The 25,813-nt window shown below is 43.8% G+C and overlaps 2 protein-coding genes across 4 annotated transcripts in view; one reads left to right on the top strand and one right to left on the bottom strand.

Moving 5' to 3' along the window:
• mRpL28 (mitochondrial ribosomal protein L28) overlaps positions 1-25,813 on the top strand; it is a 32,120-nt gene that overhangs the window by 2,944 nt on the left and 3,363 nt on the right. Inside the window, exons 1-2 of one of the 2 annotated variants that reach the window (XM_065450837.1) lie at positions 21,831-22,065; positions 23,512-23,764. In XM_065450837.1, the coding sequence (XP_065306909.1) occupies positions 21,917-22,065; positions 23,512-23,764 (402 nt within the window). In that variant the 5' untranslated portion in view covers positions 21,831-21,916. Of the gene's footprint in view, positions 1-21,830; positions 22,066-23,511; positions 23,765-25,813 lie in introns of those variants that run through there. The other variant, XM_065450838.1, reaches the window with a different exon arrangement.
• Positions 1,972-21,583, bottom strand: LOC135917285 (ubiquitin carboxyl-terminal hydrolase MINDY-2-like). 2 transcript variants are annotated; one of them, XM_065450834.1, is made up of 10 exons: positions 21,291-21,583; positions 17,615-17,862; positions 16,607-16,753; positions 15,609-15,715; positions 13,753-13,943; positions 11,904-12,046; positions 10,410-10,576; positions 7,775-7,894; positions 4,099-4,249; positions 1,972-2,524 (listed from the first exon to the last, which is right to left on the bottom strand). In XM_065450834.1, the coding sequence occupies exons 2-10, from the start codon at positions 17,855-17,857 to the stop codon at positions 2,510-2,512; spliced, it is 1,284 nt and encodes a 427-aa protein (XP_065306906.1). In that variant the 5' UTR covers positions 17,858-17,862; positions 21,291-21,583; the 3' UTR covers positions 1,972-2,509. The 2 variants fall into 2 exon arrangements, with proteins under 2 accessions (XP_065306906.1, XP_065306908.1); XM_065450836.1 differs by lacking the exon at positions 7,775-7,894 and having other exon boundaries at positions 21,291-21,582.

Below are 25,813 nucleotides of genomic sequence, written 5' to 3'. Positions count from 1 at the left end.
GGGAAGCCTACATCTGCCGCTTCTGTACATTTGCGTGATTTCTTTGTAGCTTGGCACACAGGAACGACAACACAGTAGTGCAAACAATCACAAGTGCATTTATTGCACCTTTCATAGACCATGTGCCTGCTAGCGAGTTGTTATCCACAAAACATGCCGATGGGCGCGCGACAAATCGCGGAAGTACGACTCACCGCGACCGGGTAACGAGCGAATATGTTCGCCCCATGCTGGACACCAGCGCCGGGTCGTTCGCGCGAACGGTGGCGCTTTCGAACGATCGTGTTCGTCCATTCCGGAGTAGGCCTCACGAGACGGTCTTGCAGAAGCATGGATTGGCGCACGCGCAGTACGTCCGCGCCGTACGTCCGCGCCGCTTGGCGATCCCGAGCCAAAGAGGAAGAGCCTTCTCCTTTCCGCGCCCAAGTAACCCCACTGTTAGGTGGCGTTAGCAGAGCCACACTCACTATGCCACACTCGCGCCATCTCTGGCACCAAGCCACGCGGCGAAGCCGGGTTGCAGGAGACGGGAGCAATGCGGGAAAACAATATATGAGGGGACGCGTGAGAGTCGCGCATCCCCACAACTTTTTTTATCTTCTCAGGGCACTACGCCTCCTGTAATAAGAGTGTCCCTTTTGCTTTTTCACAAGCCATAATTTACTGTTTATCGCTCCTTTAAACCAGCCAATCCAACGCGGGGCCCACCACAATCGGTACTACCTTGACAGGCTTTATAGCGGAGGCTCGGTATAACCGATGTCATGCCTTGTGGGAAAATTTTGGTTATATGCTAGAAGTTGTAAAGGGCTGTTAAAAATGCATTCTACTACAAGAATGTTTAAGCATTTAGTAGTAGCCGAGATAGAAGCAAATGGAATCGTGCGAGCAGACAAGCTACCCTTCCCACAGCCACGGTAGCTAACTGAGGCCCTTTCTCGTTGCACTCTGCCTCACAGCGGCGCTTCGCTCGTCCTAGAGGTGTACCTAGCTAGACAATATGCTAGAAAGAAAATCATGTATAACCTACCTGATTAACCCAAGCAGAATAGGTGAATTTGTCATCATGCGGCTTCAAAGGGGATGCTAATAAATAAATCATAATCTTTATCTGTTTTTCTGTAGCAGACAGGGTACGCTTGACACTTCCTAAAACATATTGGCACGGTGCTCTTTAGCAGTCGTTGGATGTAGCGGTCGATCGCGCACCTATGTGTCATGCGTTTACTGCAACTGCGCGAACTTTTTCCCACAATTTGATGGATGAAGCCTCCTCGAATCAAGAAGTACATTTCAAGCTCCCAACGAACAGCAATCGTCAAGACTGACCGCGTCTGGTTGGAGAGTCCGTTTCCGTACTGTAAATGTACACAGTGCGCTTTCAACATCCTTGCATTGTGTTTCCACAATGAACAGGAGTATTGTATGCTCTATGCTCAAGCACTGTTATCAACAGACCTCGAGTTTGGGACAGTTTATGCTTGCAGAGGCTATCGTTTTGGTGCTGAAAAACACAAAGATACACAAAAGACACCACCACAGAAACACCACACCGAGGGCCTCCCACCACGAAATCCTCCTATTTTAGTCTTGTCCTCTACCATGTGCACTCTGTGTTAGCTTCCCTTGGCATTTCTGTATGTTTTGTTCTTTCTCGCACTCAAACACAAGTCTTGGCTTCATTGCAAACAAGTGTTGAAACAGTTCAGTATGGTTTGCCATTAAAGAGAACAATTATTAATGTTTGAGGACCAATTGCATCTAGCTTTTGATACGAAGGCATCAGCAATCGTATTTTACCGATACAGGTTTACCTAACATAACACATATGCATCAAGCACTTTTTTCCCTGTGAAGTTGATGTTGGTTTGAATTGTAATCAGGTACTACCTTTAAATCTTGACCACAGTATGCACAATAGGGCACTGGGCGTGCAGCCGTCACGAAATAAAAGCGTTTGCTCCAGAAAACTGCGCATCAATTATGGGCTTTAATAATAACATCAACGTGATACAAAGAAATAAAACAGGTAACGGCTCTGCTTGCCACGTAAACAACAGCGTTTTGCCCAAGAAACCTTGTTGCTAACCCACATGTTATTTATACATATATATATATATATATATATATATGTAGAGCGCCATATATTATCATACTTCTATAATTCGAGGTTAGAAAGTTGTGCACGGCACTGCAGCAACGAAGTGCCACATCCATCCTGGCTAAACAGTCTTTTTCTTCGACATTCTTGACGATTGCAAGCTGCCAACGGAGAAGGAGAGGCCTTGTCCCCTCTTCCCACACAAAAAGTCTATTAAGCTGGGAGCTGTTGGCCAGTCTGTTGAGTCCCATGTGCATCGTGCTGGCCAAGTTTCCCAGCGTAATCTCAATTCGGGAGGTGACAATGTCCCTGCTTGTCCTATGTACAACGCGCAGTAAACGGCACTGGGAGGAGGGGGAGAGGGTGTTTGCATTCTGGCATGATTTGCATCGGTGTGAGGAGGCCCACCTACAGGATTGTACACTGAAAGAGAGAGAAAGAGAAAACGGGACGCCATCACATATAAGTTCCAGGTGACCTGGTCATGGAATCTATAATATAGCACAGTAGAACTTCGATATTAAGAAAACAGTTATAACGAAATAAATTAGTACAGTGGAACCTCAACATACTGAACAGTAACAAAACGAATTATTGGAGATACCAAAGTACATTAATATGGTATTTCAATATAACGAAGTAAATGATTACAGTAGAACCTGTGATAACAAACACTCACATAATTAATAGATCGCATATAACAGTGAATATCAGATTGTTGGCCATACTTAATTTCAAGTAGCATTCAGCTACTATGATGAAACTGAAAATGCAGGATCCTACATGTTACCAGTTATAGTGAAGCAAATTTTATGCTCGTGGTTCAATATAATTTATACTATGCAAGCCAGCAGCGAAAAGTTGAAATGCCCACTAGCGTAACTTCAAATGTACCTCTGTATGCTTAAGTCATCAGATGAAAAAATAAAACAAGGTGTTTCTGTCACTGGTACCATAAATGAGTAATAGTGCACAAACCTCAGCTCAGGGACAAGCTTGCCTTAGCCTGGTTCGTTTTGCAGTACAGAGGCGGCGAGAGTTTTGCAATGGCACGTTTTGTACCTTAGCTTTGTTCACAGTAGTAATTCTGTTTAGCGGTCGAAACTGTGAATTCGTTGGCAAAAATTTTCTCTGAATGTCACTCTGTTCTATCAAGGTTTCACTACACGCAAATGTGCGTGCAGAACAAACAAACAAACACTTACTTTCCATAAGGATAGTTAGTGTCTTTCAGGCACATGTCAGTCGTTTAAGACAGCAACTTCCTTGACAGTTGCCACCAACCACAATGGCTCAGTGACTAAGGGGTTAAAACAGAGAGAACAATCTGGGGTTTTATGCACTGAAACCACAATTTGTTTATGTGGAACGCCGTAGCGGGTGACTGCGGAGTAATTTTGACCATCTCTGTTTCTTTAAAGTGCACCTACTGCACGGTAAAACGAACGTTTCTGCATTTCGCTCCCATTGAATGTGACTGGACTACCACTGGGCCACTGGGATGGGCTATGGTGTTTCGTTTCAGAGAGGGAAGCCATAAACTTGATCCATGGCCACGGCAGCTGCTTTCCAATAAGGGCAGAATGCACAAATGCTCACACAGTAGGTTCACATTAGGGAATCTCGGGCTATAATGAAGCCCTTCATTATGGCATCTCTCACAGCTGAGCTGCTTCTCCGGGACACCAAACCTCGTCTATCAATCAAGCAATCTAGGACATCTCGCCTTATTAACCCCTCCACATGTGAGTAATGAATATTTCTTTTTCTGGAACTTTGTGCTTTCTAGAACATGCCTTTCCGCGACAATCGCTCCACCATCTGAGCTTAACCAAGAGGCTAGAAGATTGCAGTGCTATCCCAAATTCTTCGACAAGTCGAAGCACAAGGACTGAAATATAGCAAATTAGTTCCTTGGAAGACCACAAAGTGGAGAAACATTTTCATTCAAGTTGCGAACTTCTGCCGAACTAACTTACCATAATCAATCAACTTACATCTTTCTTGGACGGTGGGCTGCTGTTATTCTGCCTTTGCCGCACTGTGGATTCGACAGCGTCCTGCGCTGATCCTGATGCACTCCGTGCGGGGGGCCGTGACAACGCCCTGTGGTGCTCTTCTTCCTGAAGCTGCTTCGCAAGCTCCTCGCTGCAATGTTCAGAAAGCAGCATCCATTGAAATGCACTGCCGAGCTATCTATTAGCCCTGCTGCGGGCTACGACAGTCAAACAGAATTACTCAAGGTGGACACCCGAGAACAATGATTTGAAATTATACTCCTGTTTCATACTTAGCAGGCAGGCAGTGCGGCAGAAGTTAAGAAAGTTGTGCAGTCACAGAAGCCTCAATCTGCACGCTTCGCCAGTACAGTTACTTTATCTGCAATGCCTTATGCGAAATAACTATTACAACTTGTGGACAAAAAGGGTGCATGCTAGCACCTTTGTTCTTCCAGTCTTTGACACATGATGTTTTGGTCACACGTACAACTGGTGCGCTGTGGCTGCTGTGTGCCACTTCGCTCATTTGATGGTAATTAGGTTAAGATGGGTGTAGGTTACATGTAGTAATTACATCATGTCTGCTACATAAAGTACGAAACATAATATTGCATCAAATTACATGATGTATACCTATGCTATCTTTCTTTTTGCATGCACTTGTGAATGCAAGCAGGGACTTCGTAGAGTTACGTGCTGTGAATGAAATTGAGTGCAGTATCTTGTAAAGTGAAGTAACTACCACCAGAGAGGCCAAGGAAAGCATAAGATAAAGGTGCTATTGAAGTGTTAAAGATCAAGTGCAGTGAAATTTCAGTTTGACTAAATTAGTTACAAATATATAATATATACCATTAAAGCAATCTTGGCAAAGCTGCAGGACTGGTAACTAGTCTCCTCACCAAAAATACGCTTTCAAAGATTAAGTAGATGCCAACACCATTATGACCAGAACAGGTGGGTTGAAGAGGGTCACTTTCATTTCCAAAAATTTCTTTTTCGTTTTCACCCTTCATCATCTGCAGAAGCCTGTCATGCATGCATGGATAAGGCAACCTGTTGAGTCCTCGCTATCACTCTTTCTCTTACTGCGATAGCAGTTTTGCAGGACATAGTTAAAGACAGCATGACCAGATCTTGCATTTACTGCTGCTGTTTCCATTTGTCATCTGTATCATAGTGACAAAGTAATGGCTATATGTCTACATCATGTTTATTATTTGCAGGTCTGTGTACTTCTGTGTGGGGAGAAGGCAGATTCTTTGCATTTTTTTTTTAAGTTTGGCAGATTGCCTTATAATTAGAGTAAGGACCGGCCCTATTTCTGAATTGTAAAACTAGCTTTCCGACGAGGACAGTTTGTTGTTGATATAGCAGCATTGCTAACTATCTAAATCGGCACATATACACATAGTCAGAGTATTTTGTGAGATGGAGGTGTGGCCCCTCTGATAGCACCACTTGCCACAGCCAAGTGCTAACAGCCTGTCAACATTCAGCTTCAATGAATGGTTACCAGTGGGGTCAATAGTTTGGAAAATGTTCAGTGTGGCAGAGCAGCCGCTGGAGTTGGTAATTAAGCAGGGGATTCACTCTCTCATATTTTCCCATATCGCTGTGTTGGTTTCTCTGGTGTCTACATTGTAGTGAACACAGAAACATGCAGCATCAGACAAAAGGGGGGAAAGAGAAAGGGTTGTCTGGCATGTGGCAAAGGCATGTGCCAGACAACACTTTAGTGTGTGGTTTGAAATTCGTCACATTGAATTTAACGAAAAAAAAATAAATAAAAGTACAGCTCAGCTGGCTACAATATGCTGCAGTTGCAGCATTTGAGAAGAAGTACATCCTTAGTTCAAATGAAAAAGAAAAAGTTGCAAAGTGCCAAAAATGACAGCACTGCAAAGTTGTGATGTTATTTGAGCACTTCATCAGCTAGTCACTGAATAAACACACTTGTAGTGAACACAGAAGCATGCAACCAAAGCATGCCAGCTGAAACTTGTGTATGCAATCTGGAATGCATTACAAAGGCATATAAGTGAGAAGCTGGCCACAGTGTGCTGTTACTACAACACATCACAGGAACACTTCAGTTCGAGTGAGAAAGGATGTGTGTTAACATAGCAGGAAAGCCACATGTTTGTAGAGAAAATAGCTGATTCTAGAACAATGATATTAGTCTTCGTGGTGGGTATGAACAGTAAACAGGCGAGCTCTATATCCAGGTCACAAGAAAATTCAGATTTCTTGCAAGTTCTTCATTCTGAAAGCTGAGTGCAGCTGTAAATTTAGCAAAACTACGTGGAGGACTGTATTTTGTTCCAAATTTTTTGCCAAGTACTAATTGTTTGAAGATACAGAAATGATGAACTTCAGAGGTGGAGGACAATGCCACGTATTTGCGCTTCCGATTTTTATCAAACAGCAACCGAAGCGCACTTTGCATGGTGTGTTCTATACATATATAGATTATAACAGAGCTATGGATCACTGTTCATGAATAATGACAATGAAAAAAAAAAACACATACACACATACGACCATGCACACCAAATAAGACACAAAAATCTAACAAATAAACAGTGACAGGCTGAAAGAAGATGATAAACCAAAAGACCCAAAACCAATGCTACAGAATGGCAAAACCAGTGACTAGTGTAGCCACTACATAAGCAGCCATGAACCAAGGCAATTGTGAACTAAGAAAATCGTGAAGAAGGCTGGCAAGTCATTTTGGTGCAGCACAAAACAACAGCACGGACTACACAAACTTGCACACGGGTGACATAGAAGCATCCGACTAGATCGCTGTCAGTCATTACTGCCAGCCCAACCCTTGTCGACATGAGCAGGTCACCGCAAATTGGAAGAGAGAGTCTTATCACCACCTGCTGCTTGGCTAGTTAGCTCATACTTGTTGCATAAAAAAAACACAAAACGATATGAAGTAACAGGACATCAAGGAGCTCTTTCCTGTCCTCTCATTACATCATATTGTTTCGTGTCCTTTTATACCATAACAAGAGACGCCTATTGGTGGAGTAACACAGGAGAGAAAGTTTAGAACACAGAATAGACAGGACATTTAAGAGCGATGAAACAAGGAGAGGACAAAAGGAGTGTTGAGTTTTAATGTCATGTCTGTGGTTATGAGTACTGATGGTGAAGTAGAGGGCTGTGGATCAATTTTGATCATGTGAGGTCTCGTTAAAAGTTACTGCACTGAAAATTGGTACACCCGTAATCAGAAATGAAACACCACTCAGTTTGGTAACGCCAGTGCTGCAACAATAATCGGGATGTGAAAGCTGCCTTTAAAGGATGAACCTCACCTTAGCATTTTATGCTCACCTTAGCTCACCTTAGTGTCCCCTTACAAATGAACTGCCATCTAAGACCAACACTGGACCTGTGCTGGCACGCAGGTCGGTGTTAGCTTAACACTGAATTAACATTGGCCTTCTTTCCCGAGTTGTTAGGGGGCCTCGCAGGCTGAAACAACAGGGCTAATAGGACTTTAACAAATTGCTCAGCCATAATAAGGATATGCAGTCAATTGGAAATCCTGTGGCTAAGTGCTCTGGCCGAGATGAGGTCAAGCCAACACGTGCTCATGTCGAACAAGGGCGACGCATGCAGCGAGGCGTGCAGCCGTGCCCTCTACGCTTACTCTGCGCGGATGGCGTCGTGGCTGAGCGGCTCGACTGGCCGGACGAAGGACTGCAGAGTGTCGTTTTTCGTTCGCTCATGGTGCACTTGCTCGTGGTGCAAGCTTAAGGCAACCAGGTAGCTGCAAAGAACCAGCGCCAGCGCCCTTGGCTCAGGCCTCGACCGGGCCGGAACACTCGCGCTACCACTCTCTCGCTCTTGCACAAGTTAAAAAGCGCCACACAATTTGTACACACCCTTGGGGGGCACTTCTGTCACTGCTATCGTTCAGCTGCCGTGGAAATTGCAAGAACACGCCAGCCACTTGTTTACCCCATATTTCGTAATGCTTCCTTAAAGCAGCATACTGACATGACATTCTCAGTTTTTGATGAAGGTCCAAGTGCCTTTTACCTATAGAAAAAACATAGGGCAAGCGTCACAGCATAATAATTTACTACAAATACTAGTTTCAAGAAGCCAGTTTCGGTTGCGGGGATCGAGGTACTTTACCGCAACTCGTTCCCTAGCTCGCGCATTGTGCTTAGCTCCATCTCCAGGAACCATCGCCGCAATTGCGACATGGCAGACATGGCTAGCGCGCCGGAGCTAATTTCCGACACACACCATGCTTCTCCCTCCCGGGCTCAAGTCACTGTGCGAGCGAACATCACTGAGACAAGCCCTGGTTGGCCTCCCGAGTGGCAGCCCCTTGGTGCTCTCTCCTCCCGAGCTCCCTTCCACTGAGCACTTCATCGGTGCGGCAGACGCTCACAGGCCCACAATGAGTTGGTTACGAGGGATCTTTGCTTCTGCGAATTCTCATCCTCGCGCTTGGTGGACCGCTACCTGGTTAGCCCTAGCGCAGCAGGCGCACATACTCGATCGGTCTTGCGGTGAGCGTTTGCCCGTAAGTGCCATGACTATCGCACTATGGTGCATCTCCACACGGTCTTGGTACCCAAAAGGTGGACGTGTCATGATGTCAAAATACAGACCACAGCTCCATTCCTGCAATCGTTGTGGCAGATGCAGCACAGCCAAAATAAGAGTGTGCAGCACTCTCATTAATGTTTTTTTATGAACAATGTCATCATATCTAGCCTTAATGCTACTTGATGTCAGCAGATTTTGTGCTGTGTCATGAAATCACGATAATGCGGATGACACCAGCTCCAGCATTGGGAAACCAACATACAGTTGAACACCTCAACAATGAAATCAGTGGGGAAGGCTAAAGAATTTGCTTTCGCGAGAATTTCATTGTAGCAAAATGAGACAGTACAAACAAGGAATCAGTCGTAAAATGAAAATTTGCTGGCAAAATTCCATTAGCCTAATTAAGCAAGCCTTGCTCGAGGCTATAGAACTGCATTGCTGAGAGCACAAAATGTGCCTCATGTGTCGGTCAGCAGTGGCAGCACAGCCATTGAGTGGTATTCTTTTGGAGATACAACTCTGCGCCAGGCATGGAACAACAGCATTTCTCCAGCGCGTGCTGTCACCAGTAGACATCGATGCAACGCATCGCCAAGCACAAAAGTAATCGTATTTAACGTCCCTGAAAGTGATCAACCGAGAATACAGCCCTTTTACTGAAATCTGTGTCCAGCGATGCTGAATCTGCAAGCAATGCCTTTTGGGTATTACCGAAACCAGCATTCAGTGGACGCATATTCTCAGACGATCACTCAACCATGGCAGCCCATGCTGCGGTTGCCATGCCATCTCAAGCGCCATAAACAAGTCTACGTCCAGCACTTTTCTCACCTACGGAAATACCATCGTCAAATGTTGGCAGATACATGCAGCCGTGTCATTTAAAATTGGTGACCAACAAACAAGATGGCGGCGATGATGTGTTTCCAAAGCACATCATGATCCCTTCCGGCACATTGCTATTTTTGTAAACAAAAATTGTGCCACCCTGCAAGCTCACTGTGATGGCATTTTAAGCTCTTTAAGTGGCACGAAAATGCATCTGACCACTCCAAATGCATTTGAGTGCAAAATGTTTTGTGAAACTGCTACCGTCAGAAAAAAGTGGGGCGCTGGTTCTGAGATCTATCCATGTTCTCTACACAAAGCACAGGAAAGTAACATTCAGTTAGATGCTGGAGCTATCCACTGTACATTACTGAAGGCTCAAAAGCTGTTTCAGCGCACTTCTTCCTTTATCCCGAACTAAACAGATCATTCTAATACCAATTCAGCTTCAACAGCTTAAAGTTACATGTATATGTACAAGCATGCTGCATCAATGTGAGCTGGAATGACAGCTAACTAAAGAAAACATGAAGCAAGCACTGCTTTAAAAAGTTTAGCCAATTATTTCAATCTTTTAATTGCGCAGTGCACTAGTAAACAATCCAACAAACAAAGAATTAAAGCTGCAATAATTATAGGGCTCTAAGGGCTATAGCTATGGGCAGTGAATAAATACGTGACCATCATGATGTCAATACTGCATATTTTCTCATACCAGCGGAGTAACGGCTGTAGTAGTAACGGCTCCAGAGGCAACTCACCAGTTGGGAACAACACGTTCAGGTAACTGAGCTTTAGGAAATTTTTCAATACACTGTTCCAATACTTGTACAGCACTAACACACAAGCTACCTAAATGCGACCCACACAGCACAAGAGAGTCCACTCACTCCCGATCTATTTGCTGCTCGGTGGTGAGGCATCGTGGCTTAGGCGGGTTGACGACGAAATCGGAATCCGCAAACTGGCCGTCACCCTCAACGTTGATTAATGACTCCCAGACTACGTCAGGCTCGTTCAGGAAGCCCTGGTCCGTGACCAGCTGGTACAGGCGGTCCTGTTGTGACGGGAGGACACAAAAACGATTAAAAGGCCGACTGCAATGAAATTTCGAACAGCGTAAAAAGCCTGGTCTCTAATAGTAGCGTAGGTGCAAATCGTACAGCTTTCATGCATAACTTTACGTTTGCAATACGAAGGGCTCTGCACAAAAAACAAGCAAGATTAACCATTTTCTTTTATAGCGAAACTCCAAGGAACAATACCATTACTATTTGCTGTAAATGATGCAGAATGCAGAACATTGAAAGGCCAGGGCACAGCTAGGTGCCTAACCTCCCAGATGGAACAGCACAGCCTGTGTACACTGTTACGGACTTTGCACCGCTGCACCACTATTACGACTTTGTGGTCCCGTAGCGCTCGTCACCCGTTTCGTGACAGAGCGTTGGTAGCGAAGACTCCGAGCCAGGCGTCGATGAGAATAACGAAAGGGATTTTATACATTATATACAGGTTATCATACAGGACATGAACGGGTCGGCACTGGGGCCGAGTGCTCACAACAAACGCGACTGTTCTCGCACGGCGACGTCCGGCGAAAACGCGTGACACATCTCACCCCAGTCGGGAGCGACACTGTCTCCCGGTGGGTCGGCGGATCCTGTTTTTCAGGCAGCGCGTCGCTGCTTTTATAATCCCCGAGGAACCATTGTCACTCAAACGGCCCAATACAAAGTCAGCACACGACGGTCGTCCGAGGGGTCCAACCAGCGACCGCGCTGGCCACCCGGTTCAAAGTTCGCGCGCGCGGAGACCTCCATGCAAAAGGAGGTGCGGCGCCGGGCTGTCTGGCACACGCTGACACGTCTAAACACGCTGCTCGCCGAGGCTTCTCCCGCAGGACACCGCTGCCTGACGGCTCAGCATCTTGACTTGTGAAGGGAGAATTTGGGCGCTCGCAGGATAGATTCTGCATCTTGCAGATTCGGAATCCGGGCTTGTGGTAATGGCACAACAACACATTTCCAAGATCTAAATTGAATCTGTTTACCACTAGGTGCCCACATTGACTGCTAAGGTGCTATTGAAAGCCTTAATTTAAAAATTAAGTGACCGAGATATGAGTTACTGAGGTAACTTACCTACTACTCATTATATATACCTATATACCTACTACTCATTAATAATTACTATAAGGCCAAGTGAAATTTTTTCACAATTGGCCTTCAAGACTGAACCACAGAGGCAATCTAAATGTCTGCATAATTTTGTGCGACCAGAATAATTACGATATTCCAGCATAACGGCCATGTACACAAATACAATGCTCGGAAGAACTCACAATGGGTACAAAACTAACAGAAACAAACACGGTGACTTACCTTTCGCTTGTGCAATGTGATAAAGTGGTTATTCCGAAAGAGAACGCACAGTTCGTCTTCTGTAACCGTAGAGTTCAACTCGCACAGGCCGTGATAGGTCAGCTGCGATGCTGTTCGCTCCAAGAATGCTTCAGCTAACAGCGCTGCATACAAGAAACAGTAAACATTAGCTAAAAGATACTCCAAGGCTCTCAGACATTTGCAGTGTACACTTGTACAGTCATCGAGAGATGAAATGCAAACAAGAAATGACAAAGTAGAACACTTTTTGCATGTGATAACTCGAGAGCACAATCTCATAATCGTCTCCAAAAATGGTATATGCCGGCACTAAAAGTTCAAGCCAGAATCATGCTGACATTACATGTACTGACGAAAGAACACGTTCTTGTTAGCACTAGCTTGTTATTTTCACAACAGAGCTAGTTTCCAACAATATACAGATAAACAAGGCACTCACCGTGCTAACCTTCTCATGTGTTCACTGGTCACTTATATTTCATGAAATACATACTCCTTTGTACACTCGCGACACTCTTTAGCTTACACTAAATGCTAGAACAATCAGTTTTATACTGATTTATAATTACGTTTTTGTTTTCTATTGTCTTGATCAGCTGCTAGTTATTATACTTGATGCACAATTTCCTTATTACCTGCTTATAGCATGGCGGATCATCAAGGAGCTCAAAGCTACGAGTTGAAGACATGCTCAGATAAGGTGATAACAGCATAGTTTCGAGAACACAATGGTCACACTGAAGTGCGTATCTTTTTTTTCATTCATTTAATCATCCTTATTCACCCCCATCCCATACCCTTGTATGCCCTGAGGAATTTATTCTCGCATTAAAAAAAAAAAAGTGCGTAGCTAGCACAAGAATTCACGATTTGAAACATAAAACGATAAGGCATAGCGTCAGTGGTGATAGCAAAACAATGCAAAGCAAGCACATCACGGGGTGATATTATCAGGCAACTTGTTCTGTCATTTCTATGAGTGTGATACCATGCCCCTTGGTAGGCTACCGTACCATACACACATCCAGCGACTTGTCACAAGCTTCGATAATAGGACTGAACAACTGCCCACAAAGACAGTCACATAATCACACTATAATAAACAAGTATTTTACGATGGAACCTGCACAGGTTCTTTTGTTGCATAGTATTCCCAAGTAGAACTTGGAACATTTTATTCCAATCTGCTCAAATCTGAGTACCATGCCCAATTATTCTCAGTCGTGTCTCGCATATGTTATGCTAGAGAATTTTAGCTTTGAGTACATGCTTTATCACAACCATACTGCTGTGATACCTAGATATAGAAAACAGTTTGCATTCTGCTTGTCTTCTATTGTAGAAGGCTTGGGTAGCAAGTGATCTTTGCAAAGCAGTATTTGACATTACATTTTTTCCATTTAAGAAGAGCTGTGTCACCAAAAAATGTTGATAAGTTATAACACTTTTCCTGACGACAGCGCTGCAAGATACCATTGCCAGTTCAGCTGTTCCTGGCTATTTAGGCACCATAGTAACGTAATGTGCACTGCCAACGGTGATTAGTAATAATACAGCAGTACTGGTAACTAAACCGCAATATTAAACTGGCACTGGTAATAGTAAAGGGCAATATGTGGCTACTGAAGTAGCACTGGTACTAGTAATCAGTAACTATACAAACGTACCGGTATCAGTAACTTGCAACAACACGTTGGCACTGGTAACATTAACTGACACCATAATGGTGCTAGTAATGGTAATGTAGTAACGCTTATGCAAGGGCTAAAGCTAACTATCCCTTGAAAATCTTAGCCATGCTAAACATTAAGTATAAAACACAGCATGCCTTCAGTGACCAGCTCTGGCTTTGTAGAGGACTTGTTGATGATTATCCTTTCTACGAGCTGGTTGTAGCTGCAGTTGCCGACAGCTGCAAGGATTTCCGGGCACTCAGGGTCCAGGAGCCAACCATGATAGAGAGGAATTCGCAACAGGTCGAACACGATGCACTCAGGCGTGTACTCAAAGTCTTTTACACTGCAAGACAACAGAGCACAAGAGATTTGTCTTCAGGAGAGATGAATGTTCTCAATCCATGGATTGCTGGGATATTGGGATTTTTTATTTTCAGCGACTTATGTGGTGTGACATTTCCAGCCTGAAACCAATTTTTAGGGTTTCACACTGGTGAAAAATACATTTAAAGGGACACTAAAGACAAATACTAACTAGACGTGGACTGTTTAAATATCATTCCAGAAACCTCGCATCGCTTGTTTCTTGCCAAGAAAATACTCAGTTTACGAGAAAATTGCATCTGAAGGGTCCAAATACCTCTATAGCAATTCAAGTTTCTTGCCACCCAACCGGGAAGTGGCGACATTGCATACACAATCACCATGCTTTGCGGCCGTCAGTACGCAAAACGATGCCCTACAGACGGCGGTACGTTGTCTTGCACGAAACACAAGCGCCACGCCATGGAGAAACCGAGTCACGACAGAGCAGTGGATTCGCCATTGCAGCTGATTTCGGTCAAGTGGCATGGACCGTTCGGGCATCCCGCGACATCACATGGAAGTCCAATTTTCTGCTACTTGCAGTTTGTGCGAGTTTCGCGAGCCAGAAAAACCAGTGCAGCACTATGCGATAACAAAACTACAGAAATACGAAAGCACGGGTGGTGCAGAGTCGAGCGAAAATGAAACCTTTGACTGCCCGTGTCGCTGTGAAGGGTAATGTCAGACTGTTATTCTTCCTAAAAATGAAATAGAACTGCACAAGTAGCATTTTCTTTCGTCTGATAATCCAATGGCATGATGTTTTTATAACGAGTGGCTGAGTACTAGTGACAAACTTTAAATGAAGAGTGCCTTCGTCATCAGGTAAGTACTTCAAATGTCCCGGGCAAGTCTCTAATCATGTACTGCATTTACCTGAATTTCTCGATTACTAAGGCCCTGTTCACGATACTGACGCCTAAGATTTTCAAGCACTAATCTATCACTTTAGCTTGACTTAATACTTGCCTTTAGTGTCACTTTAGGGGCACATGTTAAGCTTCCCAATCAAATTTTTAGTACCGTCCCAGCGCAGTTTTCCAATTGACTTCCCATATAAACTGGAATACAGGTCAAGATATGTTTTCAAAAACGAACAGCTACAGTCAACCGTTACCTTATATGTGGTTCTTAGCACATTGTAAGTCGTCTGGCCAACTCAAGGTCAGGGGTCGACACCTCCATTTTGGGCTGACCTCTAATCCAATTTGCATGGCAAGTAGCGTGTGGCAACTCAAGTACTATAATAGAGGAGGCATCACATGTTTAAAGTTCTCACTGGTATTCAGGGCCCTAAATATGAAAGGACTGCAGGGCAGCTCCCTTGATTTATAAAAATATTTCACGATAACCATGATGCAACTAAACTAATTTATTACTGTGCAAAGTAAAACAAATCGTAGCTAAGCACTGTGGAAAAGGGCATAACTTGCAGATATTAGAAACAGCACCACATGACTATGTTACGAAAAAAAAAAAAAAGACATTGTACGGCACTTTCGATAAGTGGCGACCGGCACTATAAATAAAGTTAGGCCATGAAGTGCATACTCTGAAATCGCAGGAGCCTTGGAAAAACGTGCGGGCATGAATGGCAATTGCAAGAGTCGCGAGAACAGAGCACAACGATATGTCAACTCACCCCGTAAATCGAACGTTCACATCCAACCCTGTTTGCAGCTTTGGCAGGATGGCGATGGCATCATGCATGTTTTGTTCATAATTTAGCTGCGCACTTTCCGGAATGTCCTGCAAGTGAAACAAAACAACAAAAAATGGTCAGTGGCCTGTGTGAGGCAAAGTACACTACAAGCTCATCAATACAGGCAATCAAATCAAACAGAGGGAGAGAGAGAAATTCGGAGTAAGGAAATTACTCGAGAAAATTTTTGATACAAATGGGGCCCAGTTACACCTCTTACCACGATTACATAAACCCAGAAACCCAATGAATCGGAAACTTATGTAGTCAACAGTTCGGTGAACATTCATCTGATCAAGTGCCATGATGAAGAAGTTGCTGCGCTCATTGGCCAAGTGAAGGTGTGTAACATATACATCCTTGAGACCAATACAAGTTTCTTGCTTACCACAGTGTAGTGACCATCGTAATATTCTTGTCCACAATGGACACCAAAGAACCTGTATGGGCTCTCAAATATATTTTCTTTACATCTTGACTTGGTCTAAATTTTTGAGCAAAGAACTGCTGCAAACAGCTGCAAAAAGGAACTTTCAACAGCACAGGATACTGGGCACAGCAAAGCAGGACATGGCAAATAAAGGTTTGTAAATGAGTGCAAGGTGTGAAAGTAGTGTAATCATTTCAACCCCCTGTCCAGGGTTTCAAATCTGTATCTGATAAACATCTAGGTTCTCGACTCTCTCTTTTGGTAGTGTCTGGTTCTTCATCTGCGCTACAACGTGACAATAGTACCAACGCTGATGGTGGCAGTAATGGACCTACATAGCATCATACTTTACAGAGAACAACGTAGAACTGCAATTATAATTTGTTTTACATCAGCTTATAAAACATACAACAGTGCCCGAGTCTGACAGAAAGCCAAGTCAAGCCGAACTCGCACTTTGGGTGCTTCAATGCGTAGCCCCAAGTGTAGCGTGGCTTCGTGCACCCACCTTCGGTATAGACGACAGTATGCAGTCCCCTAGATGCTCCATCAGCTGTTCAACAGTCACAACGTCGAGTGTGTGGGGAAGCTTGATGAGACCCTTCAGCGTGAGAACGTTGATGATGGCAATCAGGGGACAGGGCCCATTCTCGTTCTGTGGAACACACAAGAGACAATGAGCAAACTAAGTTTACATTTCGTAAGGTGTTTTGGTCAGCCTTTTCCAAGTGACACTAAAGGCAAATGTTAAAGGACTGCTGGCACATGCATTTTTGAAGTCGTAGAGGTTCTACCACATGCGTCTCGCACGTAAGAGAAACACACTTAGCCTGTAACCTGGAACACCTGTAGTTTAATCTGATATTAAGGTTGGCCTCGAACTGCTGAACCCGGTGTTGTCATCATTTTCGTTACGGCATGGCACAGAGCGAAATTTGCCAATGTCGTGTAGCAATAAGCCTAGGTATGATGACTGTTTTCACGCAAAATTAAAACACAGTTGACTCTCATTAATTCGATCCTCTGAAGATCACAAGATTTAGTCTAATTATCTGAAAGGATAAATTAATAAACAGTGCCAAACCGAATTAAAATTTTTTCACATTGCTTGAAGTAATCTGTGGTCTTTTTTCTCCTCACTCTTGAAGTGAAACTAAACCAGCGCACAGTGAAAAGCATTGACATGTGTAAATGCTATCTCTCGAGGACTTGAAAGAAGTGCGCATGCCGTGGCAGCCTAAGCAGAAGAAAGGGATAACTCGGAAGACAAGTTGACATGCTGTGTCTCTGTACTGAAGGCCTTCGTCTGTTCCCTACAATGAAACTTACTCTTTCTACTGAAAAAGCCATCACTAGAAGGATATAAGCACAGTTAAGGAAAGCTGTTGTTGCCCCCACAAAAACAAGTCCACTTGTTTAAATTATGGCTGGAGCAGCATCCCCTGTTCCGACTAACGTTTGTCACGGCAGCGCATTTAGCGCATTTCCCAGACCGCATGAAAAACATGGTCCTCGCCTGTGTGACGATAGGTGTCTTCTGGTTGTTCCACCGGACCCACTTGATCTGATACACCGACTGCGGTGGCTGCTCAATGCTTGGACTGGTACATGAGGTTGTCGTCTCGGTCCGGCAAGCCGCTGGTGCCTCTGCCAGTGAAGCTGTGTCACTGTTCTCGGTGACCGGTGCTGCTTCTGCACCAGCTCCAGCTCCTCCAACAGCTGCAAGCTGCTGCTGCTGCTGTGTACTTGGTTGTTCCATTCTACCTGCAGGTGTTTGGATAGAACAAAAATGAAAACAGCCTTAGAAAATAAAACTTGAGGATTATGCAGATCCAATGCACATGTTGGAATCTACGTTACAAAAAGCTGTAGTGAAGTGGCCGATTAAATTTTGTACAAGTAAATGCGTTGCGTACAGCAGAAGCTCACGTCCTGTTATTGTGCACTGTTTCTGCTCAAGCGATGTGTCTAATTGTGTCTGTTTGTGTCTGTTTTCCAGCCTAGCCACCTAGCCATGTGTACTCTCGTGCAATCAGAATGTTTGTGCACAGCACTGGTCACAACTTTAACCTGATGCAATGTTTACCTCTATGCACAATGCCATTCACAAGCTATGCCGAGAATGAGTCCAAGAATGGGGCAGCCGAAATATTGCAAGCCATGATCAATAATGCTTGAAACTGGGCAAGCTGAAGTTTCACGATTATTGAGCCAGCGCAAGGACAGGGACACCCGACACAATGAAGCATTCATTTGGTCTTGTTCATTGTGCATGTGTCCCTGTCCTTGCGTCTTTATGCTAGCACAAAAATCATGGAAGCCATGATCATCACTTTCATCAGCTCTTTCAACAAGCTACAAACAGAATATGTTTTCATCAATGGCCAAACTTGGTTCTTCAGCTCATGTTCCATGACATTTCAGTTCATACCTGCCAACCTGTGATGTTTTCATAAATTCATAAAAATTAATAACAAACTTGCGCACATGACAACGGCAGGGAAGAGGGAGATGATAGGAGGCATTTTATTAAGTTTGCCCTGAGCATGTGCCCTTTATGGGAATCAAGCGCACTTTATCAATGATGATTTACCTTTAGACATGACACACAAGCAGCAGCAAACTAGGAACAGCAGAAGTTAACAAGCAACACATTATGTTTAGATCACAGTGACTTTGTTAGTGACTCTGCTGTTGCTGTTTTTTCTTGCTTCAGGAGCTTCCCTGAATAAACTTGCTTGAAGTGAAAACCCTTTTAGGATATGGCGTCTAGTGCTGCCGCAAGAGAGTGACACAGGTATGGCCATAATTTATTTCTTGCAGGATTTTTTTTTTGCAATCTTGGCCTGCCCGCTTCTTTGGCACATTCAAAACATTTTCGTGAACAGAATCGATCTTATGTAAAACTTGACACAATATTCTTAAAACCGTAGAACAAGCCCAAATTTGTAAACTTTACGAAAAATTCGAGAGAGTTAGCAAGTGTGCGAAATGAATTTATTCTCTTTGAACAAAGCATAAGAGGAAGGACTAGCCAAGAAAGCCAGAGAAATAAGCAGCTCGAAGGGGTTGCTGCCCCTTCACAGCAGCCAACAGTGGGGGGGAAAAAAAAAAAACTTCTTGCATAACAGCTTTTTCACATTATCACAGAGAATGAATTTACTAGGAATATAAACATTCTTTGAAATACAAACAACACAGCTAAAATACAAATGCATTATGAATTTTCCTTTCGTTTTTACCAATAAAATGTATAGGTGACAGCCTGCCTTAATTTCAATTGTCATATTCAGACTACACCCAAGATACAAAGAGCTTGCAGCAATGCTGTGCTGAAAAAACAATTTTCCCAATCTGCACAAGGAGGGTGAAAATTGTCACAGAGATAACAAAATGTAAAAAAAGTTTGGTCTTCAGCCAACAGAGGAATCCACTGTTCCTTCCACTAAGAAGAATTGACATTTTTTCTAGCAATTAAATATAGCATCACTAAAGGTGATGTGTAACTTGTAACTTGTGGATGAAAGAGGTAAGTGTTGTGTCCTAGCGTGACATTAAATAAAGCTTACAATGATATTCAGTTCCTATGCAAAAGAGTCAGCAGGTTAAACCCCCACAAGAGCCATTTAAACTGGGCTCTCTTATGGAATGATTTGTCCCTTGTAGATGCATCAATCCATGGAGAGCTTGAATCTCAGAGTGTTAGATAGTGCTACTCGCTATTATGGCACAGTAGGAGGCAAAAGTATTATTAAAATGCAGGTTTTGTTTTTTTAATTCTTAACCTTCAGCAACTGGCTTCAATAGCTGCTGGAGATATCTGCAGAGTGGTCCCTAATTTGCTTAAAAGCAAGCTTCACATTTTCGCTTGACTATGGTCTACATTTGAAAGATTCAGACGAGGAGGTGTTGCAGTATGTCTGCACAGTACCTGGCCAAATGGTAGTTGGAAGTTCTGTTGTGTTTAAGGGAAAGGCTATAGTTCACATAGAATTAGTTTGGTTCAAAAGCACAACCAGATGCTCAAGACGTTTCAAAGCCCTGGCCACAGAATCGTTTTATTATTCACAGCCAGAAAGATAACACATTCATGCTTGTAAGGAAACAATTTAACATGCCGCAGCTAGGTGCAAAAGTAAATATGTAAGGAGCGACTCTCTATCAGAAAAGTTGTGCTGCTCTGCAACATGTTCACATGCAAAGTGTGAGTATACCTACAGATAAGTACGTGAGATTTTGCTTTATTTACAACATAACTAATTCTCATTTTTTTATGAGGTAACTGAGAAATATACACTTTCAGCCGTCGGAAAATCTCTGAACAGACCTAAATGACTAGTGGTGCAACATAAAAACATAAACGCTGCAAACTTGTAGCTTTGCACTTGAAGTACAGAATATCCTAAACGCGGCTTAAACCACCGTGTCTTGCGAACCCCCATCTATTTAAATGCGTCGTTGTGTACGAGACACGCACAACATTCGTCTAAACGTAGAAGTGACGGCGCAGTTTCCAGTTATCAGGGGAGCGTAAACAACGCTTTAACCAACGTCGGCGCCAAAGTGCGCTTTTGCGCGCACCTGGCCTTACGTGACATTTAAAAATATTCGCAACGTGACAAGTGCTTTTTTTAGACCAAAACGTCTCTGTCCGGAGTGTCATCAACCTTGAACGTGATTGCCCAAGCCTCATCACGTTTCTCAATCTAAAATAAAACGAGTACTGAAAACTTCATCACACTGATCGCATGATGATAGCAAGATGCCGGTCCTCAAGCTGCAGGGAAAAAGGAAACAATCCCGCAGCTTTCGACGTTATGCAAAAATCGGTCGCTGAGAAGACCATGTTTTGCACTGGTTCACTGGTTAGCGTAGCAGTAGTAGTACTCGAATGTTACGCGCCCGCATATGCCGAAGGTCAGAGCCAGGGTAGCGGTATTCACAAATGCCACAAACCGTTCGCCACGCCGCATTGCCTGCGCCGTCATGCGTTTAATTGGGGTCAAGCTTCATAAAACAAAACAGCCGTAGCAAACGCCGACCCCTATTGCTTTCGCGATGTTTCATCCCATCGGTGGGAAGTTTCAGACGTTAACCTAATTAAGCACCCACACCTTGCATCACGATCAACGACAAGGTTCGTCCACGAAGTAGGACGTAACGGCAACAAGCGTGAAGAGCCGGCGACTCACCCGAAAACCACGATAGGAAGGCGATTTTTCAGGTGCATAAATATTTGACATTGCAATCCTTGTTCAACAGGTACGATGCACTCCCATGTCAATTTACACGATGGTGCAGGGGTTACGCAGAAAACTCAAACGGCACGTTTGACAGCGTAGCACTATTGTGTGCGGTCGACGCACTCACACATGCAATAGCATTGCCGTTTTCTGTCGTTTTAGCAAAGATCGGACGAGCTCTCCGCACCACGACAGATTGCACCAGCACTGGCTGGTTTGCTTTCCGAAACGAAAACAGCCGTCAAATCGCAACGATCAGATTCGTATTTTGGCTTGCGGGCTTGTGGTGAGTCGTTCACGCTACATTGCCTGCAAATTCACTGATTAAGTAATACTGGCGTGCACTAGTGACACTAGTAAAATAGTATTGCGTAAAAACTATACCTCCTCAGGAGTTTGATTTACAGATACATGTATATTCATGCTTTAATTCAAAACTAGAAACAGCGAACTTCATAAGCCAAGTTATCAACCATGAGCTTTGAGTATTTTTTTTTTTTTTTTTTAAGAGCGCATGGTTTTTGCGGTTTTTCCACGGTGTTTGGCTTGTGTTTAGGAAACACCGGTGGTTCACCATGTCTGCTGGGAAGAAATTTGTGCCAATATTCGAGCGATTTCCTGCGCATTATCGCCGATTTCTCGAAGATATGAAGAGAAAGCCTGCCCCCGTGCACTACAAGCCTCCGGCGGAGAAATTCGTCAGGCACCCTGTAACGCAAGACATGTGAGCTTGTCGATCGGCGTCCTTGAGCGCTCTCTGGCACGAGTTCTCGCGAACCTTTAGCAAAATGTAGCGCAGCGGTAACTGCGTTGAAGGGGGGCATACACTGTTATAGTTATGTGCACTCTTCGCGTTGCATCACTCGAGAAAGGTATATGGTGTAGTGGTGGTGAGAGGCTGGGTGCCTGCATCCAGAGCTACATTCCAAATTTTAGAGGCCATGGTTGATTTGAAAGGTGACCAAGAATGAATTCATTTACGAATTCAAACTTGTGTGCAGCACGTGAGTGGGGCCGCATGCAAGCAAATCTAGCGGTTATTCTGCTCCCGTTGCGCTGGCTCAGTGGCTACGGCCGCACTGGCGTCTGCTAGTGAGCTCGAAGTTGCGGTCTTGGCCGCGGTGACTGCCACATTCTGATGAAGGCGTAGTGCAAATGTGGTCAACATTAATCGGGAGCTTCCCACTGGAGTACTGCTAATAGCGAAGGCATGGTTTCAGGACCCAAGGCCCGACCAAATTTTATTGCGTAGCTTCTCTTTGGGTTCTGCTACGTATGTATTGAAGCCAGTTTGAAAGAGCTTTTATTCTTAGCAACCGCTTTTTACTGCCTCCAGAATTACAGGTTCGAAGCGGCTGTACGACGACTCCTCCCAGCTGTTGCGTTTAACAAAAAAAAAGAAGGAAAAATTAATGCCCTGCTAACAATATTTGCTAATAGTAATAATAATACTCATTGCTAATAACCTTTGCTAATAAGCAACTTATTCTGTAGAAGTAGCTGAAGCTGCATGCGCCATCAAGACAGCATCGGAGGGCTAGATCTTGTGATTAGCAAGTAAGAAGACTGTTCCTGATTGGCTGCTGCTGCTTTTGCAAATTTAGCTTGAAGCACTATGTGGCTGCAGAAATAGTGTCCACGAGTAATGCATAGGCCAGGTCTCATAGGCTCCATTCATTTGTCAATTTCGAATGCACGCCCAGAGAATGCACACACAATATCTCTGTGCTTTAGGTGTCATTCATATTAACATCTAAGAAAGATCTTTTTGTACGGACAGAGACCAGGAGCGTGGATTGAAAAGGGAGGGGACATTACAAGCAGTCATGATGGTAGTGTCTAATAAGTCGTGTTGCTCAGGTAAAACTAGTAAGGAAAGATTGGAAAGATACATATACAGAGCTTGGCATAGGCGATTACTTTGTGTCTCCTTGTCAATGTTCTTGTGCATGTTACCCGTGTAGCACTGAGGCAATCAAAATACTGTGGGTGGCTAGTAGTTGCAATGCGTGTGAAATGTTGGCGTCAGGTTGAGGCTTTCATTGTTTGGCCACTGTAGATCACTTTAAGCTCCAATCTTTTTGTTAAATTTTTGGCTTGTTAGCAAACCAGCTCCAAACAAGTAAATGAGTATGACCTAACCTGCTTGTCTTTATCTTGGCCCTTCCAGCATTCGGACTGAAGAAAGACCAATTCCTGTGGCATATCCAAGAGAGTGCCAAGAAGGCATCTGGGGCGGAGAAGGCATCGTGCCTGGCTATGCTCCCAACAGCGTAGGTTACTATGTCAAGTTCTTTACTCCAGAACTGCGCCGGGTCATCCTCTACAGTGAGATCCTGGACAAGTACATGCGTGTCACGGTCACTGAGAGAACGATGATCCTCATCAATGAACACTTTGGCTTCGACTTGTACATCTTGAAGGTGATTATCTATTCTCTTCAAGTTCTCCCATGTTTCAGTGCATGTGCGCAGTAAGTGCACATCTGCTGATATTTGCTGTTTGTGTGTGTGTGAGAGAGAAAGAGAGTTTGGAACATTTATTGTTGCTGAACCACTGGGCATTATTGTTGCCACTGTCACTGTGCCAGCTACTAGCCGCTATGCTGTTGATTATTCTGTTTGAGATAACAGATTTATTGCTGCATATCAGCCAAGTTCGGCAGTTCCCAAGGTCAGAAAAATAGCCACAAAATTATCAGAAGTAGCAAAAAACGAGCCAATCTGGCTCCACAAATTGGAAAGGTAGCCACTAAAGTAGCCAAGCAGGAATAAATGGTTGTCACGGCTGCCCACACTCTACACTGCTGAATGTGCACATCGAAGATATGCTTTAACGGTGACTGGATGTCACAATTCTGTCATGGAAACCGGAAGTATTATGTGTAGCTGGGTGCGTGGTGTGAAACATGACTGTTAATTGTACTCCACTGTGCTTGTAATTGTTGTACTGCATTGCTGTTCTGAATATTGATTTAAAAAGTAACCAAGCTGTAGAAAAGCTGAAATCTTTCACCGCTAATAACCCCCAAAATTGGTCACTTTGGTGCAGAGTAGCTAAGCCTAGCAACACTTCATTACTGTTTTCCACTGCTTATTAACAAGTCATAACCGTGGCCTTTGTTATTTTACTCATTCAGTGCACCACATCAGCCATTTTTGCTGAGATAACGCTTTGTACATGTTCTAGTCAATACTCATAATTAGAGTAATTAGATGCCATTTTAGTACCCTGTCATTCATGTTGCGTTTTTTAAAAATAAAAATGGTCGTCTGACTGACTGGGCTCAAAGCACATGAACAAGTTGGTCATTGGTTGGTGTTACAAAAAAGGGAAGATTATTGTTTTGCCATTGATTAATAACAGAATGCAGCACATCCAACATTCTGTCAAACATGGTAGCACCTGTGCCAGAGTGTCTGTGTGCGGCAATACTCGGAATGCCGAGCTGAAATAGAGCTGCATTCAGTATTCAGGGGGTTCAGTTTATTTGTAGTCTAAACAGCTATCATCCACTCAAGTCCATGGTGCTTGAGTGGCGCTTATCTGCGCATTCTCTTGAGCATGCGCAGATAAGTTTTGTTAGCTTGACTTGGGGGCTAGAGTATCTGACTGAGCTGGAGGACTTGACTCAGCTAGCAAACTCAACTTCGCAAGGGGATGAGATAAGTCCACTTCTTAAAACATTGGTCCTTGGCTCAGGTTTCTCCTGTTGGTCATCTGAAGTCCGTGTCTTCCAGCGAACCTCTGTCTACTCGTAGCTCCATGTATGTCGTGCAGTCAACTACACGGTCAAGTGGTGATTTGCTGTCCGAACTGTGTGCTCAATAGTGTTAGTTTTTATGGACAGGAAGCGTGACACAGATATTATCAATTCTTCCTGGTCTCACTGATATATATACTTCTGCTCATACTGCCATGCATTGTGTTTTGCCTTTTACCAGTGACCATCTTTCACGAGAGTATCACTGTTATTGAATTATCAGTTGGCACAAGATGCACCAACTAATCCAATATTTCTTGCAAGTTGTTGCCACTTCTATAATGAAAGACTGTCGTTCAGTCGGATTGCACAAAATAGAACCTACTATGCCCATGTTTCTTGTGACTTATGAGCAAAATGCTTTTTTTTTTCTTCTTTTTTGTAGCTCTGAATTTTTCTGCATGGTTACTGCCCCAGTGCAAAAGTTCTTGGATTATGGAAATTACAAAAATGTGGCAGGTACTCACAGCTGTGGCACTTTCCCTAGATTTTACAAGTACAGTGGGGTGTTGTCAAGAGCAGGCGTACATTGCCCCTTGTTATTCTGGTGTGAATGCATTGGATGTGACAAAATTAAATTTGCACTGAAAATGGTTTTGTAAATAGGGGTACAGTATTCTCACTACTGTACAACAGTTTCTAGCCACTTGCTGCATATGTGGAAGAAGCAGAAATACAAATTTTAATGTCAATTTTAAAGTTTGCAAGC

This window comes from Dermacentor albipictus, chromosome 9 (assembly GCF_038994185.2).
Source record: "Dermacentor albipictus isolate Rhodes 1998 colony chromosome 9, USDA_Dalb.pri_finalv2, whole genome shotgun sequence".
Lineage (NCBI taxonomy): Eukaryota > Metazoa > Arthropoda > Arachnida > Ixodida > Ixodidae > Dermacentor > Dermacentor albipictus.
The sequence above is the reverse complement of the archived record's forward strand: the minus strand, read 5'-3'. Positions and strand labels throughout refer to the sequence as shown.